Raw genomic sequence first — 25530 nt, 5'->3', positions numbered from 1 at the left:
CAGCTTTTGATAGGGAGACAGAGGTTTGGTCTGTTCCTAACGTGTCGCCCTGGCATGGCCGTAACCGAGTATCACTGGGGGGCAGGACCAGTACAGGACAGCTGACCCACTCAGGTATTGTTCCTTCCCGGCCGTTATTAGCTCAATTTTTTGTTATTGAACACCCACCTGTAAATTCCCCGTCTCTTCCTCCTGCTATATACGTCACTCTTCCTCCTGTGTCAGTAGCATTGGCCCCGCCCCTGCCTTCCCCGCTGCTTGTGCTATAGCCGCCCTTCCCGAAAGAGGAGGTGGCTGCAGGGCTGAGCCCTGGCTCTTGCACTATAGATTTCCTGCCTGCTCTCCCGGGTGCCGAGCTCTAACCTCCCTTTGCTATCGCCCAATGGCTTTGACTTGCAGGTGGTACCCGGCTGTCCCGGAGCTCCTGTGAGAGCTGCCCGCATCCTTCCCTGGCACAATGAGGTCGCTTATGCGGAGGCTGCTGCGACTCTCTAACCGATCCATATTAGCCTTCATCTTCCTCTTCTCCCTGTCATCATCGTGCCTGTATTTCATCTATGTGGCCCCCGGCATAGGTGAGTAATATGGAACCCTGCGATCCTTGGCAAACTTGGGAGGTAGGAATGTCCAGCCTGCGGCCCGCCAGCTTTTTAACTGCATCTCTTAGTAGATACTGGGGTTTGTAGTTCAGCAACTACTGGAGGGCGGCAGTGGCGTACAGGCACCTAAGGGAACTGGATTTTTATGAAGTAGGGGCCTGCAATGTGAGATGCCTGGCACTGAGGCACAGCCATCATCTCTTCCATTATAGCTCTAGGCAGAACTGCAGGTCTCATGGTCTCTTCCCATTTTCCAGCAGTGTAGCAGTTAAACTGGGTCTTGGCCCTAGAGTCTCATGGGGACTAAGGCTGCTGTCAAAGTGCTCACAGAGGGAAGCCACTGAACAGCCTGAAAGCCTACAGCTGGGGAAGGAAGGGGTTTGTTTATACAGAGGACTTCTCAGTGTCCTACAATTTGATGCAGGTTATCCTGATTTTCCATTCACCTATAACTAACCAATATTCAACAACCCATTTTCTGTTTCTCTTGGGGTTTTTTTTCTTCCTTACTTGTGATTGTGCAGTTATAGCAGTGGTTGTTGGACTTTTCATTTCCAGCCTTTGCCCAGCTTCCCACTTAGCCCATAAAAAGGTAACACATATAAGGGCACTGGCATATCAGTCATAGTTACAAGTTTATCTAGAATACCAAATACATAATAACCACATATCACACAATAAGGGCAATGGCAGATGGGCCATTTTCTTTGCTTGTGATTCTCTGGCAGCGTAGACAATCCAGTTCACTTGCTTTTGCTTCTTGAACACACGTGCATTGGTTGTGGCAGGGGATATTTATGTTCTTGTAGATTTTGGTGCTGTCCCCCAATTTTGCTGTATGTGCATTACTTTCTGTTCTGTTGGCCATGATGTGACCTCCATTTTAATGTGCAGATAAACATGTAATTTATAGTAATATTTTCAGTAACCTTTATTATTAATAGCACACTGTGAGAGGAAACACTTGCTGACCTATAATAACATATAACTGTATGCCCATTTTTTTAATTGGACTTTAAACTAGAAACACTAGAAAGTAAATTTAATGTGGATTATTAAACAATATTTGTCCCTGCGCTCTGTTAATGCTACTACTGCCTGACTCATCCCAGCACACTGTTGTCACTGCCTAGGTTATTATGGTTTTAGTAGTATATTGTTGGGTGGGTATTTGACAGTGAATTGTATTGGGTTCATATGTGCTTGTATAGCCAGTGTAGGGCAGAGTAACGATGAGAGGGCCAGGACTTTAGCCAGACTTGTTATATTAGGGCCTGGGACCTATTTATGGAACATGACATTTTATGACTCCATCCCTCCAGTCATGGAGGCCTCTTTGCCTCCAGTTATTAGTAAGGCCAGTCCTGCCTCATCTGCTCTTCAGATTTTGGGTTGAACAGTATATTCCTATGGCAGAAGCCTTAGTGATAAACCCTGATTTTGCATGGATTTGTGTAAAAACACAGGGCTTTGGCTGCAGGTATGTGAGATTTCCGGTCATTGAATCACAAGTTGACAAACAAGTTTTTTCACAATCAGTTGTTGCAGCAACCCCATAGTGTTTGTTCCTCAATGGCATGGGCTAGTTAAGCAGGTATTTGCAGTCTCTCATGATACCAAGGTAATTGTGTAGTCTCTGGAGACATGAGTCCCCATTAAGGGCCCATGTGGCTCTTTCCACAGCTGTGGAGCTTCCGGTTGCTATAGTAATGTGACTCTGCTTTCTCCCACGCCTCAAGCCTCCAAGCATCAGAGCTTTCTTTGTTTCAGTAGCAGACTTCCCCGGGCTTCTTTCCTTCAGGTGAAATACTCATTAAACTTCTGCACAAAGCCATGTGAATGCTAACCACAACAGTGATAAGTGGAACTAAAGATAGCGATTTCTTTGAGCTAAGCTTCACTAACCATAACTTAGGGCTGCTGTACAGCGCAGCCTGTATAGCAGATTTGCACCGACAAATGCTCCAGTTTTATAAATGACTGCCACATTCTTAACCGTGCAGCACAGAATGCTCTGGGGCAAAGCCAGAGGCACATACACAGGCACCAGAGTGCAGAATCGATCACTTTGCACATAACCTTTGTACATGCCAGGTACAGGATACAGTGGAGTAAAGATGCAGAGGGAAAGAGAGTCTAGATTTTCACAGTGATATAGGCCCTCTAAAGGTCTTCTTTAATGTGTAGCTTCAGAGGACTAGGTATCAAAATACTTTTGCTACAGGTATGGGATCCCTTATGTAGAAGCCCACTATTCAGAAAGCTCCAAATTATGGAAAGGCTTTCACCCATAGACTCAATATTAAGCAAATAACTATTTTCTTTGTAATAAAACAGTATATTGTACTTGATGGTAATTAGGCTGCACAAATTCATTATTGGTGGCAAAACAATCCAACTGGTTCTATTTCAGTGATTTTTAGTAGACTTAAAGGGCACCTATCACCCTAAATTTGCTTCCTCCGCCAGAGGAGCACGCTAATAGAGCTGCACTCCGGTTGGGGAGGGAGCTCCCAGTGTGGGCGGCCATGTTATTTAGCATGCATGCAAGACTCCCCGCTCGCTCATTATGCGCATGTGTGATGTAGGAGCGGTGAATGTGACTCACCTGCCTACATCATGTAATGACACACGCTCATTGGGCTCATGTGAGTGCCACAATATATCTGTCTGAACTGGGAGCTCCCTCCCAGTGCAGGCACCCTCACAATTTAGGGGGCTATTTTTTTTTTTTTTTTTTGCCCCTTATAGTAATAGCATGCACTCCTGGATAGTGATCCAAATTACAGAAATATCCCTTATATGGAAAGGCCCAGGCATTCACTTTGTGACCCTGATTGTAGCCATTTTATTCAAGGTTCTAATATAACCCCATATTAATTGCAGAGGCTAATTTTGAGGAAATAATACCCACTATCCAACTTTTGTCCCAAAATATAATGACACAGGCCTTAACATGTGCTCTTGCTATGTGATTGCCTGTGGTTCCTTTCGTGACAGGACAGTTACAGACCATGCAGTCTGCAGGCAGTCCCTGATCAAGAACATGGATCAGAATGGAAGTGCGTAGCCAGTGGGAGTTGTAAGGAATACCTTGGGAACTGCGTAGCATGTTGTGACAGCAGCAAGAAGCAGATATAATGGAAACAAAGTTATAGTATATACAAATATAGTCCATATTAGAAGAGTGGAAGTTATAAGAAACAATTGGCATAATTTGCGATCTACTGAATGGAAAATTAGGTGCGCAGAAATTTACACACATTACACATTACACATTTTAAAAAATATGCTGTGCATCTTGGGCCTCATTCACACCACAGACTTTCATGCAGCGTTGGCCTGATTAGATCTGTATATGAGTCCGCCCTAGAGAGATGTTTCACTCCATGAGACTGAATTACTTTGCTCCGATCTGATTTTGTTGCATGAAAGTGCGTATTGTAAAAGCACAAGGGGCTGTTCCTTTAGTACATATATTGCTGATATGTGTGTTGTCAGCGGATATCAGGGCAAAGTGCATGCATACATTTTTCCCCAAAATCTGCTCCATGTAGCTGCACATGGGCTGAGAGAAAGGTGTAGACAGGAGCATATTGGCTTCTCTTCTTGTGGAGAAAATGCTGGCAAAAATGCTGGAATGCTTAGGGACATATTTATTATGCTGTGTAAAATGAATTCAGAGTAAAAAGCTGCGTAAAATTAACGGAGAAGATCAGTGTCCGAATGCCAGATTTTACGTAAGTTCTGGCAGAAGAAAAAACACACAAAAAGTTAGGCTGACTTTACACCGTTTTTTACACAGTGAAGCCTGGCGAATTTTCTCACTGTTTTTTACACAGGATAATAAATATGCCCCTTAGTCTTTTTCAGACCTTAAAGGAAATCTGTACCCCCAGAATGAATACTTAACCAACAGATTATATTATGTTAAGTGACCTATTACAGAATCTCGCAAACTGGAATGTATATCCGTAAATATTGTCCCTTTACATTCTTTCCCTTGAGCCACCATTTAGTGATGGGCTGTGTGCTCCCTCTGAGATCACGTGACAGGAAATAATGCAGCTCTAACTGTAACAGGAAGAAGTGTGGGAGCAAAAGGCAGAACTCTGTCCATTAATTGGCTGATGTGGCCTAGCATGTATGTGTGCCTTGGCTTGTTTGTGTGCACTGTGAATCCTATGATCCCAGGAGGCAGCACTTAAAGCTGGCCATACACACTGATATTATTGTACGAAACAAGGTTTTGTACAATATTTGGTGTGTGTATGGTGTATTCAAGGCTTTTGCAATATCGTTCATCTTGTCGATCAGTGGGACAATAGATTTTGATTGGGTGCCATTGACAGCTCCCGAGCAATAGCTGTGTTTAGGGCTGAATCGTTAGATAGGGGTACAATCCCTATTGTTTCTACCGCCATATCTGATGATTCAGCCCTGAATGACCAATGGTTGCAGAAAAAATTGTAATTGTTACATGTATGGCCACATTAATTCATAAAATCGTAATTTTCTATATAGAATTGTTTTAATGCAACCAAATCTTGCCCCAAGCCAGGAATTCAAAAATAAGCCCCTGATTTGAGGCCACTGAGAGCAACATCCAAGGGGTTGGTGAGCAACATGTCACTCCTGAGCCACTGGTTGGGGATCACTGATTTAGATGAAGCAGGATTTTACATATGAGCTTGTTTTTGCGATATATTGTTTGGGGGTATAGTTTTCCTTTAATCAAATTTGGTGGCATGAATTGTGTGTAGATGAATTTCTGTGCAAAACAATCCTGTTCATGACCCGTGTATCGGAATAGCCTAGACTTATTAGTCATCAGTGCAATTCATCACAATCACATCATCATCACATCCTGTTAGTAATATGTAACATCTGGCCAAATGACTGGACACCACAAAAGTGTGCCTGTAAGGGCGCTGCAGATTTTGAGTCTGTGGATAAACCGCAGATGGAGAATCTGCCCCTACACTTTTAAAAGCTTAGTGATGTGTGTGCACCCGGAGACATTATGCATTTTTGCACCAAAATTTGCTTCCAAGTTCCTGCGCAATGGCTCCGAGTGCAGGCACATCAATAGGATTTTAAGAGCATAGGGGCAGATACCCAGCCTGCCTTTATCTGCAGGACAGAATCTTCCCCATGTAGCAGTGGACCAATTTCATTTGACACGTTTGGCCCCAACATGGCAGTAATTTGATCACTTTGGGTCTTGTTAGAAGTTTTGAGTCTTCCTGATTAATATCTGACTGAGGCTCAGTCTGATAATAACCCACTTAGCTGCTGAGGTCATGATTTGTCAAGTCCTTTTCAAGTATTGTCCTCTGTGTGGCCAGCTTTGGACTTCTCTAATTTGTCCACCTTGAGGTGGGCAATTTCGGATGTAGGCAGTGGGGGCAGTGACTGCATAAATGAGCCAATGTGTTCTTTCCTCAACAGGATTTTTTAAACCTGACATTTGGACAAATTTTTTGCAGGTATCTGTTGAGTAGGCCTGTTTGAGGTCCCCATACACAGCCAACAAACCCCCGACTCAGTCCCTCAGCAGCTTTTATTGGCCCGTGTAAGGCCAGCTTGAGGCGTGGTGTAAGTGTGTGGGACACACATATAGAAAGATTTAAAATGCAAACAACGCCTCATGGAAACAATGTATATAGCACTGTGTACATTACACAACTCTCTGCAGTACTTATTTCTTCTTGTTCATTGTCTGTTTGACTACAGATACACATACCTGTACAAGTATAAAAAGTATGTAATGAAAAACATTACATCAGCAAAATATGTACTTAAGGTAAAGTTCATATATTTTTCCTATTCACACTACCTATATACTCGCCGTTTAACTTCCTCGCAACCACTGTGGTTAAAACAAGAGATTAGAAGATGAAAAGAAAAGGGAACAAACAAAAGCAAATACTCTTAGGGTAAGGCCCACAAGCGCAGGCTGGCAATCCGTCCATACAGATGAAAAATCTTCTGATTGTGCCTCCACCCGGAAGCTTTGAATCTGCCCTGGTGCAAGCACACGCAGCTGATATCTGCCGACTAATGCGAGACTTGGTGTTGATTGGCGGATATCGGCCTTACCCCTTAGTAGGCAGACAACTCTAAAGATGGCCATACATGTTTAGATTTTAGTGTTCTTCTGATGAATGTTCAGATATCATTCGTATGTTTAAATGCAATGATCTAAAACTAACATTCAGACTGAAATTGTAGGATAAAGCCCTAAAAATAACAAATCTGAGGATTTTCTGAACATGAAATAGTTGGCAGACGCCAATTGTATGAAAGTGACTTCCTATTAATGCATTGTAAGCCCCCCAAAAATATTGTTACATACACAATACATGCGCACATTTTATCGTTATCTGACTGAAATAATTGGAATCCCACGCACAAACTACGATTATATGGGTGCATGTATGGCCAGCTTAGCACATTGCAAGGTTGTACCTGTTTTAGTTTATATTTTATGTTTATATTATGTATTTGTGCCTGAAAATGATATTGTTATGATGTTGCTATTATCAACACATATTTATAAATTGCTAACATATTCCACAGCACTAGACAATAGAAGGGTGTACACATCCAATGCACAGATACTGGCTGATGTCATTAGAGCTTATGGTGTGTAGTACTAGTGTAATTATAGATTGCTCAACTAGAAATTGCTTTGATGCGATAACTTTAAAGGGAGAGTTTCATTTCACATTAAATTTTAGTATGTTGTAAAATGTCCTATTCTTCCATTTTAAATTGGTCTACATTTTACTATGAGTGATTTGCAATCGGTCTTTGTTTGTTATTCTTATTTAGCCTTTTGTACGGCATTTTGCAGTTACCGTATATACTCGAGTATAAGCCGTTCCGAATATAAGCCGAGGTACCTAATTTTACCTAAGAAAACTGGAAACCTAGGGTGGGAAATGTAGCACACAATTATTGTTAGTCATTATTACAACTAATGCTACAATACAAATACAGCTCAAAACCTCCTTGCAGAAAGCACAATGTCAATAGCACTTACCATGGTAGTGAATATCCCTAATAATAATTTCTGAATGAAGATATATACATATAATTTAGAGATGAATGCACCCCGAGGAGCGAGACAGCAGCAAACGGCAGCGCGCACGCATATGCGCACACGTACATGCACACACACATACGCGCACATGTACATGCACACACACATACGCGCACATGTACATGCACACACACATACGCGCACATGTACATGCACACACACATACGCGCGCATGTACATGCACACACCCGCACACATGCACGGGGGGGGGGGGGTTGCGAGACGAATGCCGGACGTGCTGCCGATATTACAGGACTCGAGTATAAGCTGAGTGTTCCTTTTTCAGCACATTTTTGGTGCTGAAAAACTCGGCTTATATTCGAGTGTAGACGGTATTCTAGCAGCCGTCTAGGTTTAAATTTAACCTAGCAACCATGCAGTTGTTTTTAGGTTGCTGTGGTCAGGTACCCAAGGTTAGCATATGGAACGTAAAGCACTCCGGACACGTGAAGACTGCTAAAATCCAAAATTTATTTCTTCATGTTTTAAAACAATGAACGCCTAACGCGTTTCGTGCCCTATTGAGGCACTTAATCAATTTGAGAGAGCCATTTGAGAGACCCATCCCTTCCAATTTGAGAGAGCCAGAAAAGGAAGGCAAATACTTCTGAAACTGTAAAAAATGAAGACCAATGCAAAATGCTTGGAAAAATTAAGACCAATTTAAAAGTTGCTCAAAACTTTCAATAACAATAATAAAAGTCAATTTGAAGGTGATCTACCTGTTTCTAAGGGGACAGTATACCCCCTTTTTCAGTAGATTCAATGAATAGACCTTATGCCGATCATGCTTCTTGCCTATTGTTTTAATTAGGAACATCAACAATTTTTGTTATTTCTTGCTCTAAACAGGGTAATATTTTCAAATGACTAAAGTTACATTCTACCACCTGGTCCAAGTGAAAAGCCCTTTTTATAAATAAACCCTCCCTTTCTCCAGCTACAGCTATCTTTTAAGATAAAGAGCAGCTCATTATACAAGGGCTTCTCAGTGGGCATCTGGTTTGTTTGACTTTGCCCTTTGGGATCAAAAGTAGAAAGTGTGTGTTGTTTCATTTTCAAGGTATGTTCAGCACAAGCCCAATTTATTCAACCAGTGTTAAAAAAGGGGAGTTGATGTTCCTTAAGTGAAATAAAATTCAATTGCGTAATGTGTAATGTACATGTAATGGTGTGGCAATGGAAGACCAGCCCTTTGGTGGATCAGTGAAATAATAAATATTGTTGGGGAGTTGATGTTCCTTTAGTAAAATAAAATTCAGTTATGTAATTTGTAAGTCTATTGTTAAATAATGATAGCTTATAAAAATACTATATAGAAAAGCACTACATACCTTCTTACTTTCTCCATCAATATGTAATGGTGTGGCAATGGAAGACCTGCCCTTTTTTTAGAGGCAATGAAATAATAAATTATTGTAAAACCAAATGAGCGTATTTCCAAACAATGTTCTTTCCTTATGTGCGTAATAACATGTTTATAATACATTTTTAATAATACATGCCAGGTATGGGATCCATTATTCGGAAACCCATTATCCAGAAAGTTCCGAATTACCGGAAGGCCATTGACTCCATTATAAGCAAATAATTTTAATTTTTAAAAATTATTTCCTTTTTCTCTGTAATAATAAAACCGTACCATGTACTTGATTCAAACTAAGATAAAATGAATCCTTATTGAAAGCAAAACAGTCCTATTGGGTTTAGTTAATGTTTAAATAATCTTTTAGTAGACTTGAAGTATGGAAATCCAAATTACAGAAAGATCCCTTATCTGGAAAACCCTGGGTCCCGAGCATTCTTGATAATGGGTCCCATACCTATATAGGATCTTTTTGTCAGAATGTTTAGGACCTGGGTTTTTTTACAGATAATTATGCAGTCTGGATCACTAGTCTTCAAAGAATTATTTAAAAATTAAATAAACCCAATGGGATTGTTTTGCCACCAGTTTGGATTAGGGATGCGCCAAATCCAGGTTCGGCCGAACACAATCCAAATCCTTAAAATTAGATGATACATAAACACAGAAGTTGAAATTTTTTCCCCTTGTGAAAGGGTTATCTTTGACCCTTCCTTCTCTTAATTACCATATGAAAATTAGATCTTTCACAAAGGATTCAGGGTTTGGATTCAAAAATAGTGCATTTGGTGTATTCCTAATATGGATTCATGCAACTTAGTTACCAGCAAGTATAAGGTACTGGTTTATTATTACAGAGAACAGGGAAATTATTGGCTTAAAACAGACTTTTAAATTTGGAACTTCCTCTTTCATTAAACAACTGAAACAGATAAATAGAATGTAGTAGGTTAAATATATTTTTTTTCAGTTCTTACAGTTGAAAAAAATTTCAACTGTAAATGGCTCCATCTGTATGCACAAAAGTTTGTTTGTATTTTGCATGTGTGTCTGTACAGGGAGTTCAATTTCCTTGTGTCCTAGCACCCATTGTCAGCTGGGCCTGTGAGAGCAGTTAACCTGTTAGACCAGTTCCATAGTGTGGAAGTGAGGCCATATGAATATATCTTACTGTTATTTTTTATGGTAGCTACTAGGCTACTATTTGTATCTGTGATTAATATGATGCAAGTGGGTATACAATTATTCAATAAGGCGTCCCTTTACGAATGTTATGTTTTTCCATCTTTCAGCAAATACCTATCTCTTTATGGTCCAAGCTCAAGGAATGATGCTGAGAGACAATGTTAGGACCATTGGGCATATGATCAGACAGTACACTAACAAAAATGCCACACTAAATGGAACAGGTAAGATTTTATGTTGTCTCTGGTGGTGGCAGCTAACATTTCCTTGGGCCCAACTTGTGCAGCTTCCTGCTGTTTTACATTAATAATTAATGCTCCCAGTTTTCAGCTTACTTAAAGGGACCAGTAGGCAGTGGTATTTAAATAGAGTGTGCAACTACAGTATGTTTTTATTCTTTGTGCTTCGGAGTTATGAAATGTCTTTGTAATTAAACTCATTATCTGGTTTGTAAGGTTCAACTTCAGTTGGTGGATTTAAAGGAGAAGGAAAGATAAAATCACTGGGGGGGTGCCAAAAGTTAGATATACCCCATTGATTATAATCACCTGATACACCAGACCAGTGCTCCCGTTAATAGAAAACTGCCCTGGCCCGGGTTTTTTTCAGCGAGCATCACAGGGTGACCCTCTTCTTCCACTTTGCCTACCTTCCTTACCCTGGGGCCTATGCATGCTCAGTAGAGTGGAAAGGCCACCTTTTTTTGATAAAATTTGACTTTGCACTTTACCGCGCATAGGAAAAAGAGGCAGGAAGAAGAGGATTGGTCTGTGGTGTTTGCTGAGAAGAACCCCGGGCTGGTGCAGTTTTCTGGTAACAGAAGCAAAAACAAATCATTAAGGTTGAGGAGACTGCCTCATACAGAGACAAGTAAACGAAAATCCCATTTACCCATGAGTTTGGAATTCATTCCCAGAATTCCTTTTGTTTACTGGTAACGCCTGGGGTATCTGGTAAGCAAATACAGCCAATAGGAGGTGTCTAGGCTTTAGTCCTCCAACAAATGTTTGGATATTTGGTCGTATGTTTAAATGCATCAATCTAAAAGTAACATTTAAACTAAAATTGTAGGATAAAGCCTTAAAAATACAAATCAGAGGATGTTCTGAACATGAAATAGTTGGCAGACACCAATCGTACGAAAGTGACTTCCACTGTAGGTCTCCCGAGGATATCATTAGATACACATGAGCATATTTTATCATTATCTGACCTAAATTTATTAACTAAATTTATGTCCAAATGACAAAACAACTGACCGCCGCAGGACGAAAACTAAGGAGACGATAATTCTGTGCGTACACGGTCCAAAAATCACCAAAGCAAAGTTTTGTACAATTTTATTGGTACGTGTATGCCCAGCTTGAGTTTTGGTTCCCCCAAGAATTTCAACCTTTCCTTCTCCTTTAAAGACAGGTTGGAAAATAAACTGCAGAGGGTCTGTACAGAATTAGTGCTAGAAGTATTTCACAATCTACATTTGGGATTAATCTGCTCACACATTTTAAACGTAAGGCTTAAAAGCGGTGGACTTCTAAAAGAGAATTGTAGAATGTGCATATATGTCTTTAGAATTCAGCGCATTATTGTGAAGGCAAAAAAAAAACCAATTCTCTGGAAGAACTTTCCCATGTTGTTCAGCCAATTTGCCATCTTATATTACCAGAGGACTGCATAATATGGGGTAAATTACAGAAAAGTTTAAACTCAGGGAAAGTAATAAAACAATTTTCACATTACTGCAAATATGAAACCATATGTAAGATGTTGATTTGTTTCAGAATATATTAAGTGCTACTGTTCTGTACTTTAAAATGATTGAACAGTGCTTCTCTTTATGTCCCAGCGATGAAATCCACTTGTTTTTCCCCATATGGCCACAAACAATTATTCATTCTATTACAATGCTGGTTAGGCCCAATGACTCGATAAATGAGCACAGACCGTGGCAAATATCTGTGAGTCTCATATCAGCAAGTAAATGGTGCAAAGTATGTCTTTTTATGAAAATACAGTAACAATATCAAGAGGAAGCACTAAGAGAGGATTCAAAAGCAGAACACATAGAATATTTGTAAATATCAGCATGATCTGTTGGTCTCCTTATAGAAGCATACACATTGAAAAGGTTCTTCTTTATTTTAAGATTTTCCTGACGGTACCAATTCCACCGAATTCACTGCTCAGTCATCATTTTATCTCCCTGAAAACTTCACTTTTTCACCGCATCTTCCTTGTCCTGAAAAGCTGCCTTTTATGCGTAAGTACATATGCTTTTAATCTTATTTTTATTGTTACTTTTTATTTTTATCTTTCTATTCAGGTCTGTTCCAGTACATATTTCAGTTTTTCACTTAAATCACTGCCTGGTTGCTAGGCTTTTTGACCCTAGCGACCCTGATCAAAAAGTTTTGAAACCACAAATAATAAAAAATGAAGACTTTCAAGTTGTGTCAGAATAACACTCTCTACGTCATAATAAAAGTTATTTTAAAGGGAAACAACCCCTTAATGGAGAAGGAAAGTCATTTTGGCATTTTAGTGCCAATAGATTTGCCATATTAGTGCAAGCTAGAACACTATATTTATTCTGCAGAAAGCTTTACCATACCTGAGCCCTAGAAGCACCCTCCGTTTGTTTAAGATTGCAGCTGCCAGCTTGGTCTCCTTAGCTTTCATGCTGCTGGTAGCATAGAATACACATTCTGGTGGGAGGGGGAGTGAATTCTTATGGGGAGCAGGAGGAGGGAGAGAGGAGAGAGCTGTGCAGACTCTGGCCCCTGGAATGAAGGATTTTTTTGAGAGAGGAAGTCAGATACCCTAAGAACATGTTTACAAAAAAGGAGACATGAAATGCTGTGTTTCTTTTGATAGAGGACTCAGTGCAGCGTTTCTGTGAGTGCTTATGCCTGTATTTACACAGACCTTTCTGATAAAGCTTACTTAGTTTTGACCTTTCCTTCTCCTTTAAATTAGCCTGGAAAATATATCAAAGGGGTTGTTCACAAAATGTACACAAATACGGTATACTGCAGTGTAAAGTTTTTTGGTTTTCTGTTTCTTTTGTGCTGTGCCGTGTGTTGTCAGGCAAAATCAAAAAGTGACAATGTGCATGGGGGTAAAATAGCAACAGCCATTAGAAAGAATTATTTTTTTGCTTTTGTTTTTACTTTGGTATTTAAAATGTGTAGTTTTGATAACTCAATGCTTTTACAAACTCAGGTGGGCAAACAAGTGTCAACATGAGTGAAATTGGCTTAGAAGATGTATACCAGCTTTCATCCCAGGATACACACATTGAGCGAGGAGGGCACTGGAAACCAAACGACTGTATTCCCCGATGGAAGGTATTTAGGTTACATAGAGTTTCATTTGTATTTATAAACTCTGCACATTTGCAGAAACCCAACCAGAACTGTTTGAGCCAATCATAAATAAGGCCAGGGTTTTGGAAGGTAACCATTATTCAACTCATTGCAGTGACAAGTGGTTTCCTTTCTAGCCAGTTATAAGCTGGAGAATATGTCCCATGCCATCAACCATAACTTCCATTATTGGTCATGTGGGTGGCCATCCTGCATGGAAGTTTTTTGAAAGGGATCTGATGAATCTTTAAGGCCCTATATTACCTCAAAATGTACTGCTTAGAATGTGAGAATTTACTGGTAGAATTCTATAGTATATCTTTCTACTCGATTTGAGAAAAACTAGCAAGGCCTTTGCCTTATTTTTATAGCAGCCAGTGTGTCTGGCTTAGGAAGTGATGAAAGGGAGGATTATTGGTAGAATAGTTATGTACAGACAGAAATCTGTGTGTGCCAATGTCTCCTACTGGTGATGGGAGCCCTAGGAAATGACCAGGCTGTATCCCATGAAGCGACATCCATTGTCTGCCATATACAATGCTGTTTTGGCACCTCTCCTTGGAAGATTTAATAACACCTCAAAGCTCCAATCATGCTAATACAATCAGCACCTCCCCTTCATGAAATCCCTGATCCCATGCTGGTTATGATAAACAGATTATGCTGAGTCAGATGACTGGTGAAACATCTTCAAGAAAAACACAGCAAGTCCAGTTAATTTGACTTATTACTGCAGACATACTAGTGGATTTTCAAAAATTCAAATCGCATTTGTATTCACCTATATAACTTCAAGTAAAGTTCAACAGGGCACTCTTTTGAGCACTTTTGTCAGACAGAGGCTTTACAGAATGACATGAGCTTTAATGTACTGTTGTGGGCATGTTCTAATGTTCCTTCCACAAAGACAGAGTAAAATGTGGTTATCAATATAAGGCAGTTCCCTGTTGGGCCCTCCAGGCTTCTTTTTTTTACTTAAAGCTGTATGACAAACTGTGAAGTCCTCCTACTGCTGACAGGGTAGTATGAACATTTCTTTTAGTACAAAAGTAAGTTGTAACTATTATATTTTGGTTGCCCTGTTGTGTTTTCTCTTCTTTGTCATCTTTAGAATCTCCCACTCTAATGATTATTTTGTCAGCTTGCTATTGTATGAGGCTGGTAGCAGTCAAAATACAATTCCAAATGACAAACTGACTGCTTTTGTTCTGCAACAAAACTGAGATTTCCCCTTTTGTATTGTATTTTTTCCTGTATTGTGTAAAGTATGCATACAGTGGCTTGCAAAAGTATTCGGCCCCCTTGAACTTTTCCACATTTTGTCACATTACAGCCACAAACATGAATCAATTTTATTGGAATTCCACGTGAAAGACCAATACAAAGTGGTGTACACGTGAGAAGTGGAACGAAAATCATACATGATTCCAAACATTTTTTACAAATAAATAACTGCAAAGTGGGGTGTGTGTAATTATTCAGCCCCCTGAGTCAATACTTTGTAGAACCACCTTTTGCTGCAATTCCAGCTGCCAGTCTTTTAGGGTATGTCTCTACCAGCTTTGCACATCTAGAGACTGAAATCCTTGCCCATTCTTCTTTGCAAAACAGCTCCAGCTCAGTCAGATTAGATGGACAGCGTTTGTGAACAGCAGTTTTCAGATCTTGCCACAGATTCTCCATTGGATTTAGATCTGGACTGTGACTGGGCCATTCTAACACATGGATATGTTTTGTTTTAAACCATTCCATTGTTGCCCTGGCTTTATGTTTAGGGTCGTTGTCCTGCTGGAAGGTGAACCTCCACCCCAGTCTCAAGTCTTTTGCAGACTCCAAGGGGTTTTCTTCCAAGATTGCCCTGTATTTGGCTCCATCCATCTTCCCATCAACTCTGACCAGCTTCCCTGTCCCTGCTGAAGAGATGCACCCCCAGAGCATGATGCTGCCACCACCATATTTGACAGTGGGGATGGTGTGTTCAGAGTGATGTGCAGTGTTAGTTTTCCGCCACACATAGCGTTTTGCATTTTGGCCAAAAAGTTTCATTTTGGTCTCATCTGACCAGAGCACCTTCTTCCACATGTTTGCTGTGTCCCCCACATGGCTTGTGGCAAACTGCAAACGGGACTTTTTTTGGTTTTCTGTTAACAATGGCTTTCTTCTTGCCACTCTTCCATAAAGGCCAACTTTGTGCAGTGCACGACTAATAGTTGTCCTATGGACAGATTCCCCCACCTGAGCTGTAGATCTCTGCAGCTCCCCCAGAGTCACCATGGGCCTCTTGGCTGCATTTCTGATCAGCGCTCTCCTTGTTCGGCCTGTGAGTTTAGGAGGACGGCCTTGTCTTGGTAGGGTTACAGTTGTGCCATACTCCTTCCATTTCTGAATGATCGCTGGAACAGTGCTCCGTGGGAAGTTCAAGGCTTTGGAAATCTTTTTGTAGCCTAAGCCTGCTTTAAATTTCTCAATAACTTTATCCCTGACCTGTCTGGTGTGTTCTTTGGACTTCATGGTGTTGTTGCTCCCAATATTCTCTTAGACAACCTCTGAGGCCGTCACAGAGCAGCTGTATTTGTACTGACATTAGATTACACACAGGTGCACTCTATTTAGTCATTAGCACTCATCAGGCAATGTCTATGGGCAACTGACTGCACTCAGACCAAAGGGGGCTGAATAATTACGCACACCCCACTTTGCAGTTATTTATTTGTAAAAAATGTTTGGAATCATGTATGATTTTCGTTCCACTTCTCACGTGTACACCACTTTGTATTGGTCTTTCATGTGGAATTCCAATAAAATTGATTCATGTTTGTGGCTGTAATGTGACAAAATGTGGAAAAGTTCAAGGGGGCCGAATACTTTTGCAAGCCACTGTAGCTTTATTCTTAGCAACTAAATATTTGAAGATAGATGCAAGCAGTTCCTTCAGACCAAAACTAAAATCTGTGTAAAAAAAAATGAGTAAAGAATAGCATATTCATAAATCTCGTTGAGCTTGAATTTCTTGATAACAGAAGTAAATTATTGCAGTAATTTTCCACTGTTTTAGACCAAATCAGACCTGGCCTAACCCAACTGAAGACAGTATAGAAATGATATCCATTGTTAAGCATTAGGGGCAGTGACAGAGCCTGTGCCATAGCCCTTACCTTTATTATTGTGTTATATGTAATATATAGAATGTGAGTGAGTTGGATAAGGACAGTGCCTCTGCTACTTTGTTTTTTCATGATAGAAATGTCACAGTTTGTTGATCAATCATCCATATCAATATAGACATGACAGTCCTCTTCAGATAATTACCCAGGAATCTGTTTGAGGAACGGCATGGGACAAATATACCTGTAAATATGTAGGCAGTATTTGTTAAACATTAGTTGCACATGCAATCTGAGGCTTATTGCTCTCGCAGGCATGTTGCCTTTATGCAGATTTACTTCAATCAAACAAACAAAAATGAGGAGCCCTTGGAAATAATTTAAACAACTGATCCACACCTTTCACATATGTTTCACTGAAAACATATCCATTCTATACTGTAATTTATAAAAATAATAATATAAATGTATAAGCAAAATGTAAACCTTCATTTTGAGAAGTTTGTTTGTTTTTCTGCAGGTGGCAATTCTTATCCCATTTCGTAACCGCCACGAACACCTTCCTATTTTATTCCGACATCTGGTACCAATGCTGCAGAAACAGCGCTTAGAGTTTGCCTTCTATGTTATTGAACAGGTAAATATTTATTTTTTACAGTTAATTTTTTTTCAAAATTGGACATTTTCTGTGAAAGGACATGTAAACCTTCAAAATGAATGTGACATTGCTCAGAGCACTCTTCAAAGCAGATTTACAGGTTGCATTAGTTTTTTTTCATTTTTTCAATTTTTTTTTTCATTTTAAAGTTTTAAAAAAGGGAGGTATATTTTCCCTTTAAAGGAAGCTTGCTGCTCATGTAGTTGATAATATCTGAGGCTTGCTGTACAGTATCCATCACTTTGACAAAAGAGTCATCATTAGTAGAAAGGTTACTTCCACCATTTAGCCCAGAGCAGTTGCCTATATGGAACTCACTGGTTAAATTACTTCAGGGGTTTGAGACTTTAAAGGGAAACTATACTTCCAAACAATGTTGGTCTCTATAAAATACTCTATAAAACCCTGCTTCATTTAAATAAACCATTTTCAGAAAAATATACTTTTTTAGTAGTATGGGTATCAGACCCCTTATCCGGAAGCCCATTATCCAGAAATTCTGAATTACGGAAAGGCCATCTTCCATAGACTCTATTGTAATCAAATAATTAAAATTTTTAAAAAGGATTTCCTTTTTCTCTGGAATAATAAAACAGTACCTGTACTTGATCCCAACTAAGATGTAATGAATCCATATTGGAGCCAAAACAATCCTTTTGGGTTTAATTACTGTTTAAATATTTTTTTTAGTAGACTTAAGGTAGGAGATCCGAATTACAGAAAGACCCCTTATCTGGAAAACCCTGGGCACGCTTGATAACAGGTCCCATACCTGTATGTGCTATTGGGTAATCCTAAATAGAAAATTGCAATTTCAGGTACTAAGGGGCTGCACTATGCACAATTCACAGTGCACACAAACAAACCAAGGGCACACATACATGTTAGGTCAGCCAATTAATGGACAGAGTTCTGTCTTTAATCCCACACTACTTCCTGTTACAGTTAGAGCTGCATTATTTCCTGCCATGTGACCTCACACAGCCCATCACTAAATGGTTGCTTGAGGGGAAAGATGTAAATGGAAATATTTATTAATATTTAATCCAGTTTTGTAAGATTCCTTAATAGGCCACTTAATGTGATATAAACTATCTATTGGTTAAGTATTTATTCTAAAGGTATAGTTTTCCTTTAACGGGATTAATCAGGAACATGATTTAAAAGTTTTATAAAGGCAAAAAGCCCAATTGGATGTATTTATTACTAATTTCTCCCTTTCCATAATATAAAAATAGTGCACTAATCACAGCTGTGCTTTGTTACACAGGCCAGATTACATGCCATTTCCCTTTTCTGAAGCCCCGCCCCTCTAGCCATGTGGGCTAAAACCAAGAAGTATTTAACCAGAATTCCAGGGAAATGGTTAAACAATTTTCTCTTAGAAACCGCACACTGCCCAGCAAATAGTCTACTACACAGAGCTTTATGTGCAGGGGATGTTTGAAAGAGGTTATAGTGACTTTTGCTTTTGAATAGGGGAGAGTATTTTCTGTTGGTGTAGAAGATCATTGGTTACCAAACTGAGCAGTGGCAGGAGGGGCTTAACCTGGAGGCCCGTGAGAACTGAGGAGAATGGCTGTTAGCTGTCCTAGGGTGCCTGATATGGGGTGAATGTATTTTCTGCAATGGATAATCTTGAAACTATGACTAATTGCACCAGTATTTTACTGTATCTGTACTCTTTTTATGAGTTTTCGCTTGTAATGTTTTACTCCACTTTTTACACAGCATCATAGATGCATCATAGATCCTTATGTGTCTTTTCACAAATCAGTCATCCTTTATGGCTGAGATGTTGCTAAATTTTTATAATAGTATTTTGGGAGGGCCCGGTTCCAGAATGTACACTGTGCCCTTGCTTGCTCAATATAAAATAGAAATATAAAGGTACAGGTATGGGATCCCTTCTCCGGAAACCCGATATCCAGAAAGCTCCGAATTACGGAAAGCCTGTCTCCCATAGACCCCATTTTAATCAAATAAATTAGATTTTTAAAATTGATTTCCTTTGTCTCTGTAAAAATAAAACAGAAGCTTGTATTTGATCCCAACTAAGATATAATTAATAATTACTGGATGCAAAATAATCCTATTGGGTTTAATTAATGCTTTATTGATTTCTTAGTAGACTTAAGGTATGAAGATCCAAATTTCGGACAGACCCCTTATCCGAAATACCCTTGGTCCGGAGCATTTTGGATAACAGGTCCTATACCTGTACATGTTTTTAGTGTGGTTACTCATACAACTTTACTGTGAGCAACTCTGGTGGAACTTGTATGCTATGGGAGCAGAGCAGTTTGACTTTAAGGGAAAGAAAGGGAAATCCAGCCTTGAACAGACTGTTTTATCATACTCCAATTCTTATTTTCATTTTTCTACTTATATTTTCAAATCTAAGGAAATGTGCATTATCAGTAGCTTGTGCATCTTTGTTATCTTTTGACTGGGCACCATAGGCTTTGCGTTAATGGGGCTTTTCCATAGCAATATCCCTTTGATGTTCTCTTTTTTTTTTTTTCTCCTAAGGCAGGTACTCAAACATTCAACCGTGCGATGCTGTTTAACATTGGGTTTAAAGAAGCAATGAAAGACAGAAAATGGGACTGTGTCATTTTTCACGATGTGGATCATATACCAGAAAATGATCGCAATTATTACGGCTGTGGAGAGATGCCACGTCATTTTGCTGCTAAACTTGACAAGTACATGTACATGTAAGCGTTCTTGTCTTGGATCATATTAAAAGAGTTAGCCTATTCATAACATTGGCTGTTCAGCAAATAGATTATAAATAATCCTCCGTAAAAAAATATATATATGTATATATTCTTAGTGTGGTGTTAAACTTTAGCTGAAGTTGTCATTTGTGTCAGGTAGTAATCTAAACTGTGTTTTTTTTGGGGTGGGGGTTATTGTTTTGTGTATTTTTAATTACTTTCTATTCTGCCTATATCAAAAGTGAAACTTCAGTAGGTACATTTAATGACCTCAGCAACCACAAAGCAGATTGTGAGCTATATTTAGTTATTATGTGTATTATTCATCATACTCCTATTACAGCATTCTCCTATTAAATCTTTATTTTAAAATTGAAAGAAATACCTGGTTGCCCAGGCCAGTGAGCCTAGCAATACAAGTACAAGTGGCAAGGTTTAACCTAATAATTACTATTACCTGCCAGTTGCCTTGTGTTAAAGGAAAAACTCCTTCAGAAAGAATACTTAATCAACAGATAGTGTATATCATATTAAAGGGGCGGTTTACCTTTAAAGAGATGCTAACACCAGAAATTAAACCGTTTTTACATCTATCAAAACATTGTCATTGCATGCTATTTATAATCTTGCCATAAAAGTATTTGCCCGGTGCTTTTACATTACCTATCTGATCTGCTATGTTCCTCTATGAGGGGACTGCCATATTTGTGCAGCAGCAGTAGTATGTTAGCATTTATGCCTAGGACAGTCCTTGACTGACTAGATTTTCCAACCAGATTTATTAGTATTTTATCTTTTTTAATAAGGAACATGTCATTTGGGAAAGGGTATTTAGTTATGGTTCCATTAATAGGCCTTTAAGTCAGTATCTGCCAGTGTATCAGCACCACAAGAGTGTAATCAAACTGCCTAAGCTGCCAAGAATTTTCTGTATGTGCTTTCTGCTTAGTTTGTCCATTCAGGGTCTGCTTCTGAGTCGCTGCTTTTTAAAAACATTCAAGATCTTCTTTTCCTTTTCAGCCTTCCATACGATGAGTTTTTTGGAGGTGTAAGCGGTCTGACTGTTGAACAATTTAAGAAAATCAATGGGTTTCCAAATGCATTTTGGGGATGGGGTGGAGAAGATGATGATCTGTGGAACAGGTGAGGCTTGTGCAGCCCTGGTTTTTGGGGATATCTACATATATTTTGAGTATATATATAAAATATATGTCTTGGAGGCCACTGCATTTATCATCATCCAGCAATAACTTATCATATTAAAAGAACAGTAACACCAACAACTAAAAATGTATGAAAGTAATAAAAATACAACGTACTGTTGCCCTACACTGGTAAAAGTTGTGTACTTGCTTCAGAAACATTAATATAGTTTATATAAAAAAAACTGCTGTGAAGCCTGAGGGTAGCTAATGAAATTTAAATATGGCTAAATGGCACAGGTTACATAACTGGTAAAATCTGTAGAACAGAGCTTATTGTATCTTCTGTGTAACCTGTGCCTTTTTTTGCACTCTTTCCCAGCTTGAATGGCTGCCCCCATGGCTACACAGCAGCTTATTTATATAAACTTTAATAGTATAATGGGATTTTAGTATCCCTACTTCTGCTGATATGCTTTTAAAAAATATGTGAAATAGATCTGTATTACCAAAGACTGTCAGCTTGTCCGCCCTCCCCACCATTTGCAATGACCTGTTTTTTTCATTGACTGGTGCAGACTACTAACCGTATGCTGGACCCCAGTGTTGTTCACAGCTGACTGTGCTGTATTTTATTCTAAGCAGCTACACTAAGGGGCACATTTAGTAATCCACGAATCCGAATCACGAATGGGAAAAAATCGGATTGGAAACGAAAATTTCTGAAGATCGCAAATTTCATGAAAATGCTTACGAAAAAATCGTATTAGTCACGAAAATATCGTATTGGCGATCCGAAAGTCATGAAATTTTCGTACCGAACAATTGTAAACAGTGGTAAAACCTTTCCGATTTTTACGTGCAAGCGTCCGAAAAAGTCGTGCGGCGTACGAAAAAGTCGTGCGGCGTACGAAAAAGTCGTGCGGCGTACGAAAAAATCGCCGAAAATACGCTCGGAGCATTCGCATGAACGCTCAAGCATTCATGCCTTTGTAAATGTGCCCCTAAATGTCAAAATAATTAAAGATACACCAGCTGTCCAAGAAACAACCAATTAAAAATTATCTTTTTTTTCATGTATACAGGGTCCACTATGCCGGGTATAATGTTTCTAGACCAGAAGGAGACATTGGGAAATACAAGTCGATCCCACATCACCACAGAGGAGAAGTTCAGTTCTTAGGCCGGTAAGCACAGTTAGATTGTTTGCTGCTTATTACTAGGTGGCCATGTTTTTTTGTTTTTTTTTTACAAAGTAAAAATGGCAGTACCCTGGCTGTCCCTTCATGGCATTTGCTAGCTCTCTGGACAAGGTCTGAAATTAATTATTCATGCTATAAAGATATATGCAGATGGTTCTATAAAGAAATCTAATAGCATAAGATAAGAAACAGTGGTGTAACTTTGGGGGCCTGGGCCATTCCCCCATGGAAAAAATGTGGTTTACTCATGACAATAACCATTGTCAGTTGACATGGCAGTTTTGAATTCCTGAATATATAATTTATCATCATCTTTTATTTCATTTCCTACAGGTATAAACTATTGCGCTACTCCAAAGAACGGCAGTATCTAGATGGGTTAAGCAACTTAATATATGCCCCAAATATCATCATTGAGCATTTATATAAGAATATAACTGTGCATCTTGTGCCAGAGCTGGCACCAGTGAAAGACTACTGAAGTTTGCAAAGTGTGGGAGTAGTAAACCTAAAGAAGCGCGGTCCCTCCTCCTTAGTCCTGGTGGCTAATACAGAAGTTGTCATTTTTGAATGTGTGACCATGCATTACGCTCTGAAGCCAGCAGCTGCTACATCCATGTTTACAGCAAAAGGTTGCTCATAATGCAAGCCCTGTCCCACCAGCCGTTACATTCAAAAACTTATTAAACTCTATAACAGCGACTGAGAGAAGAAACAGTTATTTTTATTTTCTGCCCTCGCACCGACCAACTGTAACCTGAGTTGTAATTATTGCTTTCACTTTTTTCATTGAAGATGTGAAGGATTTTCATTGCCCAAGTGTATAGTTTTTGTATATATCAGTGTTTTTGTATATTGGCTATATTTGTGTGATATATCTATACCTATATATATATATATATATATATATTAGGTATATATATTAGGTATATATATTAGGTATATATATTAGGTATATACAGTCCCACTTATGTACACACTGGGGCGGATTTATCAAAATGAGAGCATTAGAGCTCACCACAGGAAAAAAACGCCTGCTTTCTATTTATTTCAGTGGGATTATTAGAAGTGTATTTATCAGTGGGTGAGAGTTCACCATTTGATAAATACTCTTCTAAAAATTACATAAGAAAGCATGGAAAGTTGGTGAATTTTTCTATGGTGAGCTGTAATCCTCTGCCCCCAAGTGTTGCACAAGTGCGTAGGTACACCCAATGATTTTTAAGGACCATTTTCTACACTACTGCATGTATTTTTTTGTATAGATATGTATATGTGTATGAATGATATATGTATGTTTATATACATATTGACTACTCTGACATATGAGATGTATGATATATATACATGTATATGTAGACTTTTTTTTGGGGGGGGGTCATATTTATTTTGATGCGTACAGTTTCATTGTTTGCATGATACTCCTCCACATGTAAATATTACAGACATAAATAGTGCTTCTAGTTAGTATCCAATTTACCGGTAACTGCTAATAGCAAATGGCCAGCTATGATTGTAAACTATTGGTTTGTGAGCTTAAGGCCGTCTATGAATGGGTTAGTCTCTCTGTTGTAACTAGTACAAACAGGCCGTGCTGTCATCTTGGCCTTAGTCATACGAATTGCCTTGTAATGTAACTCCCTATATCATTTGTAATAGGAATTTAGTCTGTGGCATTTGTATCATACAGTGTATGGGAAGATACATATCATAGCCTAAAGGTTACTAATGTGCCAACTGCATCTAATATCAGGGAGCTGATGCCAAGAAGAACGCTCTTTTATGTTCTGTGTTTTTAAGTTGCTAATTTATTTTATGTTTTTGGTGGGGTTTTTATGATATATTTTAATTGTAGTACACACTTTTAGTCAAACTCAGAATGAGCCAAAATGTTTTCTTCCATGGAAGAATTACAAGTAATATTGGTGATGTTTTTCTAAGAGTACAAACGAGTTCATTTTGCATACGAGAATGCATATCGGGTACTTTTCCTCCATTTTCGGAGCTATATATATATATATAGAGGGTGTCTATTTTTTTTTTCTTTCTGTGTGTTGCCATAATTATTATTTTTTCTTGGTGCTCAAGAATACAAACGAGATTGATTCTAAGGGGAACTAAAAATCGGCATTATCAGGGGGATCAGGGCAATGAGAAAATGGAGAAAAAGTTTGCAAATGGTTTTGCACTTAGCTTGCATGTATTAAAATGTGGAAGACAGGGTGCAATGTCCTAAAACTCCCCCCCCCCCTTTTTTTCTTAACTTTGCACCCTGCCATCCCTTCCTTTTGAATTGGAGCAGAAAGACCTGCGGCCTCCCCCATGAATACTGCCACTGTTTGGCGCCACTGTATTCATGAGGGGCGGGGTAGGGGAGTCACACAGGCATCTCTTCTGCTGTCCTTTAGCTTGAATGACATGCAAGTTAGACAGCTGCGGCACTGTACTCCCTGCTCTGCACCTCGCGCCAAATGTTCTTACCTTGAGCAAAGTGCCGAGCACAGACAAACCCTGGGCAGAAGTTTCTCTCTGTACGAGCAGGAAGGTGTGTGCTTTTAAACCCTTTGCCTGGGCGATAGTAAATTACTTTTGTAGTTACATGGGAGCATTCACAGACTTGCTGCATTTCTGTGTGCATTGCTCTGTATTTCCTGCAAACGAATTGGCTGCCCTAGTAAATTACACAAAATAGACTTTTGTTTTCCAAAATGCACTTTATTTTATTTTTATAGTTAATTTCATGATGACATTCTTCCAGTTGATGATTTACTTTCCTGCATGTTGAAATATTTGTACCTTCACTATATAGCATTGCCCTCCTCTACAAATGCTGTGTTTCTCCCTTCTCAGTCTCGTGGAACAATAGGAGTTTTTCAGTCAGTTGAATAAATTCAGCCGTTAAAGCAGTTGCTTTGCTCTCTCTTAACAAATCAATAATGTGAATTGAGTATATAATGTTGTATGTGGAAGTTTCCAAGAATAAACATGAGCCTAGTGTGCATGGGTTATTCCTACAGAGAAAATAAATTAGATTTGATTTTGATGCCGTGTGTGTCTTTATATTCTCATGTCCACTAA

At 39.1% G+C, this 25530-nt stretch overlaps 1 protein-coding gene across 3 annotated transcripts; it reads left to right on the top strand.

The window, feature by feature from the left end:
- Window positions 1-21: 21 nt before the first annotated feature.
- Window positions 22-25495, top strand: b4galt6 (UDP-Gal:betaGlcNAc beta 1,4- galactosyltransferase, polypeptide 6). 3 transcript variants are annotated; one of them, XM_012964682.2, is made up of 10 exons: window positions 22-114; window positions 400-575; window positions 10366-10482; window positions 12405-12518; window positions 13481-13605; window positions 17248-17364; window positions 19918-20105; window positions 21129-21251; window positions 22336-22437; window positions 22786-25495. In XM_012964682.2, the coding sequence occupies exons 2-10, from the start codon at window positions 458-460 to the stop codon at window positions 22931-22933; spliced, it is 1152 nt and encodes a 383-aa protein (XP_012820136.1). In that variant the 5' UTR covers window positions 22-114; window positions 400-457; the 3' UTR covers window positions 22934-25495.
- Window positions 25496-25530: the final 35 nt, after the last annotated feature.

Source organism: Xenopus tropicalis, chromosome 6 (assembly GCF_000004195.4).
Source record: "Xenopus tropicalis strain Nigerian chromosome 6, UCB_Xtro_10.0, whole genome shotgun sequence".
Classification (NCBI taxonomy): domain Eukaryota; kingdom Metazoa; phylum Chordata; class Amphibia; order Anura; family Pipidae; genus Xenopus; species Xenopus tropicalis.
The sequence above is the reverse complement of the archived record's forward strand: the minus strand, read 5'-3'. Positions and strand labels throughout refer to the sequence as shown.